Source organism: Stegodyphus dumicola, chromosome 9 (genome assembly GCF_044657685.1).
Source record: "Stegodyphus dumicola isolate Sdum_Otavi_A_Nest chromosome 9, ASM4465768v1".
NCBI classification, from domain to species: Eukaryota; Metazoa; Arthropoda; class Arachnida; order Araneae; family Eresidae; genus Stegodyphus; species Stegodyphus dumicola.
Window position 1 is genome coordinate 80,391,215 of NC_140776.1, and position 20,949 is coordinate 80,412,163.

At 33.0% G+C, this 20,949-nt stretch overlaps 1 protein-coding gene across 4 annotated transcripts in view; it reads left to right on the top strand.

The window, feature by feature from the left end:
* Pgm1 (phosphoglucose mutase 1) overlaps positions 1 to 20,949 on the top strand; it is a 119,190-nt gene that overhangs the window by 46,803 nt on the left and 51,438 nt on the right. For all 4 annotated transcript variants that reach the window (XM_085823667.1, XM_085823668.1, XM_085823669.1 and 1 more), the window contains 2 exons: positions 13,832 to 13,963; positions 17,795 to 17,914. In XM_085823667.1, the coding sequence (XP_085679793.1) occupies positions 13,832 to 13,963; positions 17,795 to 17,914 (252 nt within the window). The remainder of the gene's footprint in view (positions 1 to 13,831; positions 13,964 to 17,794; positions 17,915 to 20,949) is intronic.

A 20,949-nucleotide genomic window follows, 5' to 3' on the forward strand; every position in this document is an offset into this window, starting at 1 on the left:
CAGTTATTCTGCATTGTGATATCTCAACTGGTTGCATTCGCCCTTTCGTTCCACAGTCATTTTGTCGAGCAGTGTTTAGCAGCCTTTACTCTCTCTCACACCCATGAGTTAAAGCCTCAGTAAAGCAGATCGACGAAAGATACATTTGGCCTTCAATGAAAGCGAATGTAGCATCTTGGGCTTGTGAGTGCTTACAGTGTCAGAAGAAACACGCCATACCAAAAGTAAAATTGGTGTTTTTGGGCCACCTAGTGCTAGATTCGAACACATGCACATTAACCTCGTAGAACCTCTCCCTCCATCCGAAGGCTTTCGATACTGTCTCATATTTGTCAAATGTTTTTCTAAGTGGCCAGAGGCATTTTCATTAGCAGATATATCTGCACAGACTGTTGCAGCAGCCTTTTAGGCAGGTTGGATCTCCATATTCGGATCCCCACTCCGGCTAACTACCAATAAAGGAAGGCAGTTTGAATCATCACTCTTCGATGTACTAGCCAAGTTCCTGGGTACAGCTCAACACCGCACATCCCCATACCATCTGTCTGCAAATGGCCAAGTTGAAAGATTTCATCGGCAGCTAAAATCCGCAATTCTGGCACACAGTAATAATCAGTGGACTGCTGTATTGCCTATAATTTTATTAGGGTTCAGAGCCACTTGGAAGGATGATCTACAAGCAGCCCAGCAGAAATGGTGTACGGAACTTCAATTCGCCTCCCAGGAGAATTCATCTGCCCTACTCCTGAAACCCTAGACCCAGTGACTTTTGTCGGAAAGTTTCGCGAATCTTTCTACAAATCAACCCCTCCTACAAATCAACTTCATGGTAAGCAAGCAATATTCATCAGCAAAGCCACTTGCAGTAATGTTTTTCTTCAAACGGATGTAGTGAAAAGAAGCCTTCAGCAGCCATATGAAGACCCTTATGCAATGCTCAGTCGAAGCGACAAAGTTGTCACAATTTCCATACGGGAAAAAGCTAAGTAAGCATCAATTGGCTTAAACCAGCATATGTCACAAGAAAAGATGCTGAAGACTCAACATCCGCAAACAATCACAGAACTTTCCTCCCAACGACAGAGAATTCACCAAGAAAATTGGAGATTCCTACGTCACCAGCAACTATTCCAGCACTGAACTGTGTATCGCAGACAATGGTAACTCGCTCAGGCTGAAGCATACGCTTCAGTCCTCGACATAGCTAAAATCTCTCTATGGCTGGTGGGGAAGCTGCCTGTACCGATCTCACCGGACTATATTTCCTGGAAAGCGCGCCTCGGAAGACAAAGGAGACCAGGGGGTGATGCATCTCAAGGCGAGGAGAAAGCAGACAAGGGGCACTGAAGTACGTTTATACTGACTCTGGATTTGATGTCGTGAGGTACGCGGTACAGCACTCCTGTAAGTTTCGTTTTAGAAATGTTGTAATATATACCTGCACGTTTAAGTAATTTGTGTAAAATAAATTTTAACTTGAATATGGATAAGTTGCATCTTACTTTATCAGGTCTTATCAGGCATTCTAATATAAATTTAATAGTAAAGCACCTAAATTGGTGGCCCGGTTTCGAAGCACGCACATGGACTGAAAATTGTGAATTTTATTCCATTCACGAAGCACGAGGCTTGAGTGAACTTTACCTCATCGGACATCATTACATCTTTACATCATTACAACTAGTCATTTTCTCTTCCGAAATATTCAATTTATTTGATAAAATGGAAAACAACGGCACAGATCAAGCCACTGGAAATATAGCACATGTAGCAGTGAAAACTCCTCCCTTCTGGCAAGCAAATATGGAAATCTGGTTTTGCCAGGTGGAAAGCCAGTTCGGCATTCTAATATACATTTAGTAGTAAAACAGCTAAAAACACTAAAGAGTTTATCTCATTTACTCTCTTGATGTTCATATTCTAGCATAGCATTCTAGCAAATTACATATGTTAATGTGTTCATTTGGTTACAGATATGTATAAAAATTACATAAATGCATTTAAAAAAATAGTCAGTTATTTTAGCTTGTTTTGATTGTTAGAAACAACATTTTGTGCCATAAGAAGTAACATATCTTTAATGCATGGAAAGCATTTCCTGGTACATTTTCTTCAAACTGAAACCTGCATCATAAAGTATCATGTACATTTAAACATATCTTCTGGTGAAATTTTGTGCATTCATTTTCATTAATGGTTTCTTCTTCTTCATTGTCAGTCGCTTTCTGATTGCTATTTCTTATGCTTTCCAATATGTCCTTTTTAGTGAAAATTCCCGAGGTCTCAGTATCATTGTCTGTAATAAATAATCTTGTAAATTCAGATAATCTTTGACTTTCCAACTACAGCTACATATTATTCAGTTTCTCATCTTGCCTATTGTCGTCATTAGCACTGCTGTTATGAGTAGTATCAATCTTAACTTCCATATGACACAGTCATTATCATTAACATCTTTATCATTCAATATGCAACTAATTTTAAAAAGGATTTCCATTATAAAACCAAGAAAAGCAGAAATAAAAAGAATGTGCAGCTATTGACTAACCTTAAAGTGGTTTGCGAAGCAGTATTGGTTGGGGAATTTTTAACAGTATGGTGGGTAATGTTTTCTCGTTATTGAACCTACCTCTCACATCATGTAGAATATATAGTATGACAACAGATAAAATGAGCCACCTGATTTTTTAGAACCACAGCTATCATGCATGTACGTGTCACAGCAAAGGAATAAGTTTACAATAGAAAGAAAAGTCTTAATAATCATTCATTCAAAAATGTAGATAGAGATTTGGAGTTAAGTGGAAATTCACACTTTGGGCAGGATCCCATGATAAACTTTGCTTAATAGAGGAATTCATAAAATAACATATTTGTTAAGTAGAGGTTTGACTATAGTATAGTATCCCTCGTGTCGATGTCTGATTTCTTTGATCTTAACAATTTTCAGATGGACCAGTCTGGAACAATAGTAAGTTTGTAACAATTTTTTTTTATATGTGGAGCAGATACATGGGGGTGATTGGGTAGTAGGGAAAAGTTCCAATAAATTTGCTGTTTGCATCAAACATTGAAGTTAAGAAAGGATTCTCATTTGAAAATGCGGACAATGAACACATTTTGAGAAACTGTCACAAATGAACGTGATTTACTGTTTTTGAAACCAGCTTGTAACTGCTGTTGAATGGTATCTTCACAGTTGCAGTACCAAGAGAATGTTATCAGGGTGGTGCAACCCACTTCAATGCCTTTTTCACATGAGCCTTACCTTTTTTTTTTTTTTTCTTTTCCTCCGTCATTTCTGCTTTCAAATACCCCACCACATAAATTTTTAAGTAAAAGATTTTCCAGGCAATCTCGATATGGTCTGGAAGTTAAAAGGTATTTGACACTAATTGTTTCAGATCAGAAAATAAGCCAAGTAACAATATAATTGATATGAATCCTTTTTTAAATGGCAATAGATGCTTTGCCTTGCCAACTCTCGTCTTCACACAATACATAAAATTTCTTTAATGTTCTCTCCTGGATTGCTTATATTCCAAATGCTAAAGCTAATACCTTATCAGAGACAGGTTTCCTGGAATTTAGAATATTAAATGAATTATTCATCAATTCAAATAAATTTGAAGTATTTTAGATAATCTGCATAAGATAGCAGATACCTTGTGGAGTGTGGTTTGAAAATAACTGTTGAGCTAAATATACACTTTGGCGTTCATTTCGTTTGATAGTAGTGTGACCTACAGACAATTTGGGACAAATTTTCACTTCTTTGCAGTACACTGATAACAACCTTTTGTAGGTTTTATTTCTAGGAAAAAATCATTCAAGAAGTAATTGCAAAGAACTTTTAAAAAGTGACGCATCAGCCAATACAATTATTATATATCAATATATGTTTACTACAATTCTCTGGATGTGTAACACAACTAAAGATGAACTAATTCGGATGTGTCACTAAATGTATACTGAGTTGTATAGTCTATTTTATTAGCTCTTTTCTTTTTTTGGGGGGGGAAGGAAAGCTAAATTTTTCAAAGCTCGTTTTCTTGTGTTGTACGCCTGACATCTGCTTGCTCTATCCCTTTTCAGCATAAATCTGCTTGAATCCTTATTGTCTGAATTCTTTCTCTCCAGACTGATTTCTGTTTTTTGAAGTGCAGTATATGTAATTTATTTGCTTTTAGAAATTATTTTCATATGATGATGATGGAAGATGTAAAGTGGAAATAGCATTGGCTTTCGGAACCTTTAGGAGTTGAACCTAGCAATTCTGCATTTAGATCCCATATTTAGACATCAGGTGTAAAATGAAAAGCATATAATCTTGCATTTTCAATGCTGAAATTATCTGTTGTTTTGCAGCACTGTTTTGTTATTTGTTCTTATTTGTTGTTTTGTTATCTGCATAACATACTAAATTCTGGATCACTTGGAAAATGTTGGTACGATATTCTCTGACTTTAAGTTTTCCTTCTAGAACTCTGACATGACACTACAGCATAATTTGCCAGTTACAACATGGTATAATAGAAAAACAACACAAATCAAATCAAATGGATGCAACCAATGTAAACAAATGCTCAGAACTAACAGCTTTCACATGAGGCATGCAATACAATTTTCTCTTGGGCTCTCCATTGGTGAGAGGGATGCATGGGGAAAAGATTGAGAACTATTGATATATAATAAGCATTATATTTTTTAGTCCTTAAATTGGTACTTTATGAACTAATCAAATTCTGGTAATGTCACTAGATAAGCTGAAAAATTTTAGAATGGCAGCACCCACTTTTTTCCATCATAAATTGATCAACGTGTTAAAAAACCATAAATGACATTAGAAAGATACGTATTTGGCATAAAACATTTTCAAAGAAGAGCATTGTGAAAGACCATTGACACCACAGCCACAGAGAGTAGGTGCATTGAAGCATTTTGTATAATTCACAGGGATAGACAGTAGAATCACCAATCACAGATCACCATGTGTAAAGCATTTCTTGTGGAAATCCTTTAATAAGCAGTGTTGGATGATGACAAGATGACACTTAGAGGAAAACAAGAAGGTGAATTGATAAAGCTGTTCTATTTGAATGGGGAAGTTTCATTATTAAGTGCTGTCAAAGCTGTGCAGATTTATTGGCAAAATCGTAAGTTAAAGAGAAGACCCATGTTTTGTAAAAAACTATACATGATTTGGTAAAAAAAGAAGAAGATACACATATGATAGACCAGGATCCAGACAAGTATTCTTGATGAAGTTGTTGTAGAAGTGCATAGTGTGATTACTGCAGGTCCATTGCATACTGTGAGAAGTGTTAACCATAGTTTGGATGTACCGAAAACGACAGTCCTCAAGTTTCCACATGCTGTTCTGCGAATATTTCCATATTGATTCCAGTGCATCCATGTATTATAACCTAGAGGCAAGCAACAACGTGTTAACTTTGCGAATCTTTCCGTCATCGGATATGATGAAGGTAGGTGGCTGCAGTGGATATTATAATATGAGGTGCATTTCTCCTTAACCAGAAACATAAACTTCAAGAACTGCATACATTAGGCTGATGAAAATCCTCAAAGTGTGACAACAGTGCTTTTACATGAAGCTAAAGTGATTGTGTAGTGTAGTATCACCAGCATATTCATTCTCAATCTGTACTTCTTTGAAGGAGTATTCCAAAGATGTGAAAATATGCTCCATCACAATTGTTCAGTATACAATGATTTTGCAGAATTACATAATTCCAGAACTGAAGCAGTGAAATGTTAATGACATTGCATGGATACTAGATAAGTCTTTTCCATACATCACTACATGTGTTTTTCAAGTGCTTCAACTGCACTTTGAAGATAGTCATTTCCCATAACTTTGCAATATCATAGCCACCGTGACCTCCCAACCTCGCTCCAGTTTTTCTGGTTTTAGGGTTATTTGAAATCTAGCTATAAACAACAGAGCTATGAGATTCGTCAGAATTGATAGGTGCCATTAAACAAGAAGTTATACAGATTCCTCCTGTGATGTTACATTTGTTATTATTGTCAACAATCTCCCACATTCAGTGTGACAGCGGACACATTGAAAACTTAATTCCAATGAAAGTCCCCCCTTCTCTTCTGTTGCCTTTGGTCCTTTACAATGTTCTTATCAAAAGTTTTGCACTGAAAATGTTCATCTTGTGTATATTATTTCAATACCATTTATGGCTTCAATGCATTAAGGAATTTGCAGAGAGAAAATGGACACTGCTATTCGAAAATTTTCGAAATTTTTTCACTGTAACTGTAAGAGCTCTGTTATTTTAAATCATCACAATCTTGAGCACATACCTTCAAATAACAGTGTCTGGAGTTTTATTTTGATTGGTTGAGAGGATAGGCCATTAGGAGCTCATATATTGAGAAAGTTTTTTCATGACCACCATGTGTATAACTAATAGATAATAAGCATTATATTTTTCAGTCTTTAAATTGGTACTTTATAAATCAATCAAAAGACTGGTAATGTAGTGCCACTAGATGATGTCAAGATTTTAATTTTGGTAGAGGATGAAAAAAGTATGTAAAAAAATTCTGACTTTAATTGGTAATAGCTTCTTTTGTCCTTAAATTTAATTTGGGCATTTCCTCTTTCTGTCCTAAAAATAGTAACTGTTTATATATCTTTCTGAACTGCATCATATGATCTTGTATATCACTGCAGTGAGGTATGATTAGCCAGTCACTGAATAAGAATGTAGTTGAAAACTAAAACTTTTTTAACACTCTTCCATACTTCTGAATTCTTCGTTTGTTTCCTACTTTGCTTGCTTCGTAATAGGATGTCATTGGTTAGCTTTCTCTTTATCATCCATTATATGTGTTAAAATGTATTATACTTCCAAAAATGTGGGTTTCCAAAAATGTGGTTCCAAAATCAATTTGCATCCATGGTGATATATGAATTAGAATATGCATCTCAAGAATTTTTTCAGATATAAAATGTGTTAGTTTAGCAATTAGATTTGTCTGCACATTCCATTGTTCTACTATGCACTTATCATTCTCTATGCCAGCACCATCTCAGCCATGGTGTAAAAGTATTAATTCTTTTCTCCTTCTCATTCCTTAAATATTACATTTTATTAAAGAGCTTCCAGGATTTTCATCTGTCTCGTGAAACTTCAGTGAAAAATTCATCTATTAAAGTGCAATTAATCTACAAAATTCACATAAGAGTGCTTGTTCATCTGCAAGTCTGAAAGTTTTAATGTGCAGTGAGATGAAATATTCCATTACTATTAACTGCATTAGTGTTACATTTCTACTAACATTCATAGCTAATTCAGTTTTTTTTTTAAAAAAAAGTTTTTTTTAAATAGTCAAAGTGAGTTAATGATTTAAGGATTCAACATTGCAATTATTCCATGGTTATCAATCTAAGTTTATAGTACGTTCTTCAAATCTGCACTGCAGTAGAGATTTATTTCACATCAGTTTTCTTTAAGAAGGTTTAATACCCCTTTCTCATGTCGATTTTTAATAACAGATGGCGCTACGAACATTGAGCGATAAAGACTCAAATCTGTAAGACTACCTACAACCTGGTCACTATGGCAACGATGCTTCCCTTCCTCTGTACTCGTTTGGCGGGAAAGTGAGTAAGCCATAAAACACATCCCCTCAGTTGAATAAAAGACCTGCTGTCATTTCTTCCATCTGTGACTCAGACTGCAGGGTATGTTTTGAACAGAAATAGAACTTTTCCACTTTTGTGTTGAATGAAAGATATCTGTGAGATGCATGCAGCAGTCGCTATTTCTTTTCGCAAAATTTTTTCATCACGCTTTTCAATGTTGCGTAATGTTTCATAATTTGCCGTTATTCTGCGGAAGAAAACAGTTTTTAAAAAGTATTAGATTTTTAAGCATTTCGGTAATTTCATCGCGGCATAAAAATTATATATAAATGATTTTATACTTGATGATATGTGTATACATATATAGCATGCACATAATATTCCATTTACTCATCCATCCATAATATTCCATAAATTACCATCCATAATATTCCATAAATATGTGTAAGCACTTTCCAGAGCTTTATATATATTTTTTACTTGTATTATAAAATTGTGTAACCTCCTAAACCTATTTTTTTACTTCAAAAGTGGATAAATCATTATCAAATTTTTCTAGTACACAGAGAAATGGTCTATGTATCCATCCATACACATAAACGTAGTAAAAGATATTATTCTTGATTGAATATCTTTGGCAGCAATATCAAGATGCAATGAAAATTCGAAATCAATTACTAACATGCGTTTTATTACAAGAACACTAGCAGGACGTATTATTTGCACAAAAAACTTAGTGTGGAAATAATTTTCGGCACATTATCTGAGATCTGCTTTGAATGAAAACAACATAAAGTGATAATAATGAATGATTAGTTTCAAGATTTCACTTGATACTAAAATGCATAAAATCAAATTGTGTTTCTACATATCAGATTTATAAAGTACAGCTGATAAATACATGAGAAGTGGGAAGGAATTCATAAATTACAAAATTTAATGGTTGTAACGAAAATGTTAAGCACGAATGTTTTTCATAAAGTTATGGAAAAAAAAAAGCAGTCAGTACTTTTAGTGCGGGTAGTAATCACTACCAAAAATCTTTGCTTTTCTGCCAATTTTTTGGTAGTTTTTCAAAACCTTTGGCCTGGAAACTTGGTGGCCCGAGTCCAAACTCATTTCGGACGTCTTGTGCAGAAGTGAAGATAGGACCAGCAAGATGTAGCTGCAAGTGTGAAAAAAGGTAGTCCGAATGTGCGATGTCGGGGTTATATAGTGGGTGTGGTGAAAGATCCCTTTCAAGTCCATACAGAGGCCAGCCGGTGAATGCAGACACGTATGGTATTATCTTGATGGAACGTTACCTTTCTGCACCGGAACTCAATTCGACTCTTGAAAGCAGCGTCAACATGCACTAGCATCTTGTTGTATCCTTTACTGTCAAGGGTTTTACCTTTTTCCATATACTATTTGTGATTAATACCACGGCAATCCCGCCAAATACAAAAGAATGATCTTTTTGTTAGTCAAATTACGCTTTATGATGCTGCCAATGGACTCACGGGCGCAGATCAACTAAATTTGTAGCCTAAGTTGTTGAAATAAATTTATTTTTCAACACAAGTGACTATCTGGTCCAGAACTTTATCTTTGCGTTGATATTCGAGAAGGATAGTGCAGGCTCGAACACGTCTGATCTTATCTGCTTGAGTCAGCTCATGCGGCGCACAGCTGACGTTTATGTGATGCATAGTGCGACTAATGGAGAGATACATTTTTATGGATAATACCACGGCAATCTCACCAGATCCAAAGCATGATCTTTTCATTATTCCAAATTACGCTTTGCGACGCTGCCGACAGGCTCACCGGGCGCAGACCAGCTCCCTTTTCGGCCTGTATTGTTTGTGTAAACTTATCTAACTTTGAATGAAAAAAAACTATGTATATAACACGCAAAGATATTACAGAACATAAATTTACTCAATTTTATTGGATTACCAGAGGAGGAAACTGATGAGCTGCTAATGAGTTGCAGTTGTTATAACAATAAGGTTTTTGACTTTATATATGTTGTTTACTTATAGCTTGAAGCAATTCAAATAGCAAATCATGCAGTAATGAATACAAACATGAAAAAAGGAAGCTCCCACCTAAAATATTAGGCCCCTAAAAGCAGAATATATTTTTTAAATGTTCAGACAATCTTCCTATGAGAAGTACACATCTGAACCACAATTAAAAAACATATACAAGAACAGAGCTGAGGACTTCTGTTTGCAGAAAGTCTGTCATATTATATTAGTTATGCTGTGGACTCATTCCTTTTTTTATCTAAAATTAGTTCTGAAATTCGATTGTGCTATTAAAAGAAAGTGAAAAATATTATTGCTCAGATTATGAAAGTGTCATAATTTAGTATTTTTTAATGGTTTTACATTTATAAATTTTGCGAGCATTTTTATGTTATTTCATAACTCATTTTTAATGTTATTATTATAGCATACACTAAAATTTTTTCATGGCCATGAAATAGACAATTTCTCATTCATTAATATAACCAGAAATTTTTCATAGAATAGGAAATTGTTAATGTATTATTTTGAAATTTGAGCATGTAATGCTATTTTCTTCTTATGCTTGATTTTAAAAGTATAGCAATGTTTTGATAAAACTTTATGATGTTAGAAACTTGAATTTTAATAATTTGGACTAAGACATTAAATAAAGAATTTCAAAATTTTATTCAGGGAAGATTATAAAATTTTAATGGGATTAATAATTATATTTTTAATTACTGTACATTTTTTAAATTAAAGTTAAGAATAGACTTATTTTATGAGCAAAATTATTGTTTAAAAGTTTTGAATTATTTTAAGAATGAGGTGAAAGTGAAAAATGAATGAAGTAATTTTGAAAATGGTAAACATATAGTGTTTTAGAAAATAATACAAAAATATTTAATGTTTTTGTATTAAATAATACTATATAAATAGGATAAAAATATGTAAAAAAAAATCTGATTTTAATTGTTAGCAGTCCCTTTATTTAAATTTGTGTATTTCTGCTTTCTGTCATAAAAATAGTAAATATTTATAATATATCAATCTAAACAGTGTGACAGTGATGTTGCAAAATACTGCAATTCATGCAGTATTCTTATTTAGGTTATTACCTAGATAAATGTAACCATGGTGACTTTTACATTTGAAACAAGAAAGCTTGTTAGAATGATAGTTTTCACTAATATGATACATTTTGAAACAGGCTTTAGTATTTTTTTAAGTTTCTAACTTATTTTGTGGTAACATTTTACATTTAAATTTAAATGAATCATGTGCTGCAGAATTGAAAATGATGTAGATTGTGTCATGTTAAATACCATTGCTGCATATGTACTTTTATGAATCCTTTTCACTAATGTGCACATTTTGGTGCTTTGCATTCAAATCACTAATGTTTCAGGATGGAGTTTGAAATTTTGTTTAATGTTCACTTGAATGCTTAATCTGTATAAAAATAAGGTTTTTCCCTCGTGCTTTGAAGTTCTGTTTTTAGAATATAAATTATTTTCAAGACCTTCCAATCTTCACCTGATTTTCATTTTTTAGTGATCTCTAGAACAGTATCTTGTGGTATGAATTTAATAAGTAACACAGTTTAACACAAGAGAGATCAGTATGTTTCTGAATTTACCCCTAACTGTTCTAAATTGCAAGTTTCCATTTTATAAGAATCTAACAATTCTGTAAGCAGAGAAATGTCTGTTGATTTCTTAACAGGTGTTGGATTGAGCAAGTTATTTAAATAAGAATTAAGAACTAAAATCTTTTCCTCAACTGTTTCTTTTAAGGTTTCTAATACTACTTTGTAATTTTTGTCAGCATAATTACTTTAATTGCATTCATAGTTACTATACTTAAATATGAGTGTAAGTAATTAAATTGATCTATGTTAGATAAATCTTTATTTCAGTGTATCAAAGGTTCAAACTGTTCCTGTTTGTTTTGTTTTGCATATGAAACTTATTTGAATAACAAATATATGTAGTTTTTCCCTTTGAATTCTTTTAATGCATTATTATTAGGTATATGGAAAGTAATTGTAAGGGTGCTGCAGTTTGAAAGATAAAGATGGAAGATTACAGTGTATAAATACAATATATAGTCTGAATCTGGATGTCCAGTATTCAGAATGATCTAAACCCCAAACCTCCAAACCATTAAGAAATGTTTTTATATGTTTCATACATGAACATTTGATTTTTTATCATAATAAAATGTGGAGGGTCATAATTCTTGAATTCACTTCAGCGCTAAATAATATAGCTCCGTATTGACGAAAAAAATCATTTAATAGCCTAACTCTGAATGATAATAATTTTACTCCATATTCGCCTTTTTGCTTGGCATACATCCCAAATGAAACATTATTGATTTTACACCGAATGAATAATTTTATTCGTGACACTAACCTGGCGAATCCTTTTAATTCAAATGGAGCATTAGTCCCAAACTGTATATGATGTGTGTGCAAAGAAAATGATGCTTAATAATAAAGCTATAAAGACAAAAAGAAAAAGCTTTAGTAGGAGTGCATGTAACATCAGACTGGTAAATTACGAGCTTGGCAAGATCGTAAAATACCTTAACAAACCCTTTTGAGCCACCATTAAAATTCGAAGCCTTTCAGTTTTTCCCTCCCTTTTCTTTCATCAACACATGGTAGCTTCAGAAATGTCTCGTGATGGTAGCTTCAGAAATGTCTCGTGATGGTAGCTTCAGAAATGTCTTGTGATGGTAGCTTCAGAAATGTCTCGTGATGATGCCTTAACAAATTTTTTTATACATTGAGTTTCAATGAAAGTTTTTTACCACTGTAACTGTAACTTGCTGATGCTATCTTCCATTGTGCAGACAGTTCGTGTTGGCATGTTTAATTATATTTTGTGAAATGGTTTTTGGCATTTGGAAGAAAAAGACTTGCTTTAGAACACTGTGTTGTGAAATTTGTAAAAAAAATTTCAATATCATTATAAGTACAAGGTGTCTGAATTGAATTATCACGCTGTCAGATTAGAACCATCATTTGCTTGCAGGTCTGTTGCAGAAAGTTAGCTACAGAATGTCACCAAATCATGTCCACAGCTTTAAGTGCTGATTTTCTATCATATAAAACTGTTAAGGTTTGGTAATGAAAGTTTAAAAACAAGGACAATGACATTCAAGAAGTGAAGTGCTCTGGCCATGCTACTGGTGTTGATGAGCCCCCCTCCTGGCAAAAGACTGTAATAAAAATAATATTCTATACTTGAAATAGCTGCCTTTGTACTTTCTGATTATCCACAGCCCCCGTCAAAATGTTGCGAATCTGTTGACAACTTTGGAGAACATTTACAACTCATTGATGTCATATTTTTTGCCAAGGTAATGCATGAATGTAACAGCCACTTTCAAAATGTTGGCATTTTGAAATTTTCATTCTAAAAATTTCATACAAGAGCAATCAGTTAATAAAATTTTAAAAGCAAGAAACATTAATAATCTTTTGCAAGAAATTCTTATTTTCTGCACTGTTTTTCGCTCCATGTACACACCGAATAGCTTTAAAAAAAAGTATCAGAGAGCACAAACTTGTGTCTGTATTACTTCTGCATTATGCACTGGTTAAAACAGATGCTTGTTGCCCACATACCTAGGTAGCCACGTAATTGTTTTGACAGCATACTGCTTTGGCTCATGAATCCGTTTTCACAACATTTTGGTGAGGGTGTAGATAATCAGAAATTACTGCTGCCGTACAAAATTTAATTAATTTAAGCCTTTTATGTTTTTTAATTGCTTCAAACTAGATTGGCACTTAAAAAAGTTCTTTTAAAACAAAAAAAGCTGTTTATTGTTCCTGTTATTATGGAAAAATTATGTACATCTTCTCAAAGAGAAAAACCTATATCATATTCTGTTGAAATACTTGGAACTCTTCTGTAGAACACATGACAAAAGATTAACTTTGCTTAATTTTAAAGTTAGAAAGTTAGGGTAATATCTATTGTCATTTATTTATACTTTCAGTTGTCTTCTCGAAAGTCTTCCCCCTGTAATAATCCTAAATAAAATGTTAGATACAGTATTTATAACACTTCATATAACTATTGAAACAAGCATAAAGAGTAAAATTTTCCTTTTTTAAATCTTTTTTTTAATTTTAAATTATTATAAACATAATAATTATTAAAAAAGATTTTAAAATTATTGCTTTTTATAGAGTTGCTCAAGTTACAGGAAAAAATATATTTGAAACTCCTACAGGATGGAAATATTTTGGTAATTTGATGGATGCCGGAATGCTTTCTTTGTGTGGTGAAGAAAGTTTTGGAACTGGCTCTGATCATATAAGGTATTTTAGTTTGTGTTGATTTTTAACTTGTATAGCCAAAAAGCATCTAAAAAAGTTTGTAGATTGTAGATTATTTTAATTTATGAGTATTAAATTAAAACCAACATATAGAAAACAAAATTTAAACTAAATATGTAATGTCAGTTGTCTCCTCCTCTTTTTCTTTTATTATTATTTTTTTCCCCATGTAAATAGGTTTTTTTCATGTTCATTGTTTTCTGGATTATTTTTACTTAACGCTTGATTTTGTATTTATAGTGATTATGTACAAAACTGTTATTACATCTGTTACATAGAAATATTTTTTATTCTTATATGTTGTTGATAAAATTTTTAGGTACTTACGTATTATCGCAACCAGGTTAGCACGATTTGTAAGTTTGAGTAAAAAAGTATCAATAGAAAGAAAATGTACATTTATTAATTACAGATAATTTTTAATACAGTTTTTTATATTATTTTGTTTTAAAATATAAAATAGCAATTAAACCCTTCCGGTTTCGAATTTGAATAAGTTGCAGAATTATTTTTTCGGCGGAAATCTTTTGGCTGTTGCTTTTAGCACTGATTGAAAACCGTCTTCGTCATTAACAGCTTGAGCTTGGCGCCATATAAATTCAATAAGGTATGAGTCAAGATGATGACGGGCTGTTCCTCTCTGTTTTTTGTTGCGCCATTTGGCTGAGCCCCACATGTTGTGTGTGAACGCCCGTGTTGGGATCCACAAAGTTATATTTGTGATTAACAGTTCTATGCAGAAATCCAGCATTTTCGAACTCACTTGTATTGTATCCTTTCCAGCAATCCGAATAAATGATGCTTCCTTCCTTCATATTTTCGCAAATTTTTTCCATGAGGGTAAGGGCGCTTCTGTTAGGTACAGTAACCAAAAAAGTCTCTTTCTTTTCTCGGCAAATTCCGCCAAAAACCCAATGCTGTGGTAGTACACGCCCAGTGTTATTTTTTCTTTTTACAAATAAACTTTCGTCTATTTCCACACACATAGGGTTGCCGTAAGTAGGGTCGCCAAATTTGGCGATTTATGCAAATTTTGGTCTGGTTGCGTTAATACGTAAGTACCAATTTTTATTCTAAATGGAAAAAACTATATTTTTTATCATGTCATAAATATACAAAATAAATGGTCATAAATATGCAAAGTAATTGGCTCTATTTTTTATGTAAAAGAAAACATTGCATATAGAATCAAAAAGTGCTTAGTAAAAAAAATTATACTTTTAATTTAAATTTGTGACTAATACCGTATTTGACGGCATATAAGACACACTTTTTTCCTAAATTTGGTCTCAAAAAAAAATTACCTGCGTCTTATACATGAAGGACACAGGTTAACTTTCAATACTGAATGTTATTTTTAGCCCGAATAAAGGTCTAGACACACATAACTTTTTTTACATCTGCCATAATTATTTTGTGCATGCATGAAATATCTGTCGCCAAAAAGCGCCAAAGCTTGAAGCTGATGTCAAAGTTCGAACAGGTTTGATGGTCACATTACGTCTATGGAGCCTTTCCTTTTATACATAGACTTTCTTTGACTCAGCCGACACACGTGTCAGTATCAGTGCTATTCTGTATAAACGTGTCGGTATCGGTGCTTAAATCTATTTGTTTTAAAAAAATACCCTGGAAAATGTGACTACAAGAAACAAGAGATTAAGCTACATAATTCAGTATAAACTAGGAGTGTTAAACTATGCCAAAGTGCATGGAAACAGAGCAGCAGCAAGGCATTTCGGTCCACCACCTACCGCTCATTCATTTACATATCATGTCCAAAATAGCTTTTCGTTTGTTAATTTTTCTTAATAAAAATATGTTTGGTAATTGCATTCAATGATTGTTTATTTGCCTTTTACAAAACGTGAGAACTAAAAGAAACCACATTTTAAGTTAGTTTGTTGCCGCACGTACTATTGAAACTTTTTTTTCCTTGTGTGTGTGGCCTTCTAAAATAAGGGTGCGTTTTATATGCCCTCAAATACGGTAAGTCTTTTTGTCTGTAAATTTTAAGTACTGAAATCTAACTCAGGAAAATTTCCGTAGCAGTAACAAATTAATATCTCATCTGTATAAATTTTTAACCATTTTTCTTCATGATTATGTGGTGAAAAGAATTTTTAATCATGTGTTTTTATCTTAATAGTAACATAGTAGTAGTTTTGTCACGTGAATTTTCTAATATTAACTTTCATTTCTGGTAATTTAAATGTGAAGGTGCATTTCAAAATATCTTTTTACTGTATACAACTACAAGAACGGCTATAAAAGTAAAAAAATAGATTTTTTTTAGAAAAGTCATAGAAAATGACCAGGTTTCTTTAATAGAGAAGCAGTGGAAGAAGAATCAGAAATGTCAAAGAGGAGTAACATTTTTTGACTGTTAAATATTTATGAATTTTATTTGTGGTGATTGAAAAATTGAATCAAAATATGAAATTGAAATTGCAGCTCTCTCTCTCTTTTTCTTTGGCCAATTACTAGATAGTACTAGAAGGGGGAAATTCATACACCATTTCGCTGTTAATTAATTTGTATTATAATCATTTCATAATTTCTGCCACCATTGAAAGCAAAACTTCTGCATTATGCAGTTTTGTGCATTAACAGTCCATGTTTGCAGCATGCCTGGGTCATAAGCAGTAAATGTAATGCTTAATTATTGGTCAGTATTGTGTTTCACTTGAATATAAGAATGCAAATTGTTTAAATTATATATTAATGTAACTTGAATATTTATTAAAACTCAAATATATTTCAAGAAAGTTTAGTCTGTTATGACACAATACCTAGGAAAAAACATCTCTGAATAAATAGTGACTGTCAAAGATTGGGGTAATAATTGGGATACAGTGGGTAATAAATTGAGACAGCAGTACATCACAGAAGGTAGCACATGTCATTTTGTCTTCAACATAAGGAGAAATATTGTGGCTGTTACTTGTAATTTTAAATGTAGCACACAGTTCATTTTATACTTCTGAATGTGAGTTTTCACAACCAGATTCAGTTTTTGTTTTGCTTGCAACCATTTATATAAATATTTGCAATTGGTATCTAATATTATTAATATTTGATCACCAGTGACAGAAAAATAAGAGTATGCTCAGTCTTCTTTCGGTTACATCATGCTGGCATGTGAGCTCATTTACAGCGTTTATGTTTAAATTTCTTCTTACTTTGATGCAGGTGAAATTTTTCTGACTGAATGAAGAAAGTATGATGGTCTAGGCAATATTTTTTCAAAAGCACTTTGAAGCTATGCTGTGTGCAGAATAAATTTTCACTGCCTCTGCATTCTAGCAAACCAAGCATACTTTTCTGTGTGGTAATGATATCCTTTGCCAAAGTTCTGTCTCATGCTGGCATAACAGGAACAAGGTTAAGCATTTCTTTCCAAAAACATGTCTAGGTATTCTTTTCAATACTGTGGCCTGTAAATTTTTCCATTTACAAATTCATTTGAACATTCATCATTTGAATTAGAAGAAGGATTACTAACATCTTATTTAATCAGTTAAGAAATAATAATAAAAGTATTAATGTGTGTATATGAGCCAGTTTCCCTTAGAAAGTCCTCCACAAATGTATCTGTCCTCTCAGGTAGATAGCCTTCACGTGCTTTGCCATAATTAAATAAATGAAACCAAAATAATATGGCTTGTTTAATTTGCATTTCATGTGTAAATGTTTATAATACATTTTTATTAAGGCATGTTATTTATTTTATTTGCTTTTAATATATATTTAATAAAAGTAAGTTGTATATTTATATTATGCATTTGTAATTAAATGTTTGATATTTCATAGGGAGAAGGATGGAATTTGGGCTGTACTTGCATGGTTGTCAGTGCTTGCTAATTTAAAAACAAGTGTTGAAGATCTTCTGAATAACCATTGGCTAAAATTTGGGCGGAATTTTTTCACCCGGTTTGTAAATCGTGCATTTTTGCTTTAAAAATGATTGAATGTTGTTCTTATCTTCCAGTTAAGGTATTTATGCCTTTAGTTAATCTGCATACAATAGTTGTAGAATTATCAACAATTTAAACGTTGTTCAAGTGTGGCTAAGCCTATTTTTTTTCCCCATAGCAGCCATATTTGTTTACATTTGAAACTTAGTAAACTAGTGAATTAAGTCTTTCTGCACATTCAGTGTCGTTTTGTCGAGAAGGACCAAAAGGAAGCTTTTAGTTTTGTACATCGTAAAATCTGCCTTCTTGCTCGCTGGCTGAATTGCTTGTTTTTGCATAGAAACTGTAATTCAAGTTGTTAAAATTGTTTTTTAAATTGTTTTAACTGTATTTGATGTTTTACGTTTTTCTGTATTTTTCAATTTTTAATGAAAATATTTTGAGTTTTTATGTATTTTTGCCTTGTTGTATACTTGTTATGTTTGACAGTGAATTTTAATAAGAATATAAAGAACTGTTAAAGTATCTTGTTTCCTTTTACAATAAAAGTTATAGCTGCAAAATTCTTACTTTTTATTCTTTTCATATTTTTTCTCTTTTAATGAATTGTTTTAAAAGATATATTTTAGGATACCTGGGAAAGCGTATTTTTCATTTAAGTATTTTAAGACGATCTCCAAAATCGCTGTTATTCTCAAATATCTAAGCTTAGCAAGTCATGGATATGGGGCTGAGCTACTCCTCTTTAAGGCATCAAGCTTACTATGTTGGAAATTATCTTGTGAGTTGAATGTCAAAAAGATAGAAAATTTTGGTTGTACAGTTTAGAAGCATTGATTCAATCACCAATAAACTAATATTATCTAACACTGTAAATTATTATCTCTGGCACACTTGATTGGTATCAAGTGAGTAAATACACTATCAAAAGTTTCAAAGATATGTATGTATAGCATATTGCAAGTGCCATGCTTTGTTACACAGATCATTAAAAATATCTTCAAATACACACTGAAGTATTTAATCAACTCCAGAGTCTCTGTCTTGGGTTTTGCATTTGCTTTTCAAAACTTGAGCATGAAGACATCACCAAAACATATAGATTAACATTTTGACATATGTCTTAATTTTGAGCAATCATATGTTCATTTATAGCAAAAGTTTGGACGCACCATACTTGTAGCAAAGTCACAGATTCTGTAATTTGTATCTGGTAGTATATAACTATATAACTAACTGCGAATTTTGGGGTGTTGATTTATATGAATTAGATGATAGTGTTCAACTTTAATAATTTAACTAGTTTCTTCTGTGTTTCTTTTTTATTGAGTTAAATTGATTTCTCCATTAGTTGAATTGCTGTCACTTTTATTTAGTCAGGTGGGCATATGATAGACTTAAGTGCAGTCTATCAATAATTTAAAATAATAGAAGTTTATTCATACTTTCCTTTGAATATTATGAATTTAAGAACTTCATCTAAGAGAATCACATAGCTTTAGCAATAAAAATTACTCTGTGCTTCTTGCAGTGTATTTGTTTGACCTGCAGTGAGAAATGTAATTTGATCAAAAATAGCTTTGTTAGTTAATTTAGATAGGTATAATTTTAACGTGCAGCTAGAGGAAGATTTCATAAAACAGTGAATTTATAGTTAAAATGCCTTCAAATTATTTTGGGCTGCCTCACCATGGCAGGAAAGAGAGTCATTGGGTGGAATAAATGAAGTACATTGGGAGCCTAGCTCCTAATAGAGCCATCCTAGGCATGAAGGCCATTCCAGTATGCTCGGCTAAAGCATAGCAGGCAGAGACTCTTCAGGAGATTGCCTTCTTGGTGATTAGGTGTCACAATCATGGAATCCCAGTGACCTTTTTATCACTGTGATGTGTAGTTACAACTATTTTGTTTCTGTTTCACCCTCATGAGGAAACCTTTATTTTTACTCATGTACAGTGAGTGGCAACCCATACGACTGGAAAGGCAGATCTTGTTAATTGAGAAGCAAGGTATTATCCCCAACAAGCTGCTTTAACCTCTGTTTCAGCTCAAATGGGAAGCACTTAGCTGTTCCCCATTTGTGTCCTTCCTGTCAATGGTTTGGGAATAAGCTTTCAGGAAGGTTGACTGTGGGGCTTCAGTTTGCATATATGACCATTTAGCCCTAACGCAGGGATCTGTATTTCTTCATTGGGCTTCATTGGGTGGGTATTTAGTTGTCCTGGGACAGACCTGACACACATTAAGAAAGAGTTGCAAACATCCGAATAGAACAATTAAACGGTCGCAGGAGAATTGTTTCAGGTTTTCTACTCAAGAAATTGTGTGCCTGCATTTTTGCAAGAAGATTCCTCATTCTAAATCCATACTTTATTTGCAGGACTGGTTCCTGTTGTTAAGGAGGTAAAATTCCTAGATGTATTGTTCAACCACAAACTTACCTTCCTTCTCCATACCATCTCTCTAAAAAAGAAATGTTTAAAAATTATGCATGTTCTGAAATTCTTGTTGAATACTTCCTGGGAAGCTGATTGCAGCTTAATGCTTCATATTTATAGAGCCCTTATCCACTCAAAACTTGACTGTAGATCAATTTATTTACGCATTGGCCAAAATCGTTCCCTTACATCATGAAGCACTTCGCATCTGCAGTAATGCTTTGCCTCAAGCACAGTTTTAAAAATCATGTCACAAATCAAGAATTCCATTCATCTACACTTACTCAAGGATTCATGCTCTTGTTTGTATCAGAATATTCATTATGTACAGTACAAAGTCTGTAATCCGGACTCATCGGGACTTCGGTGATTCTGGATTAGGGGTTTTTCCGGATTATAGATCATCGGTACAGCTTGAGTATAGGACCCCATTGGCGATTTTTGGCTTTGCGCACTTTTGGGACAGTTGTTTTTCTGGTAACCCAGTAACTTCTAGAATACTCCACTTCAGCAACTCTGTCGCATTCCCGCGTGTTTTTTAAACTGGAAAGTGTCATTTTCTTCGAAGGAGCAAAATATTGATGTATTCAACAAATTTCTCGAAATTGTAAGG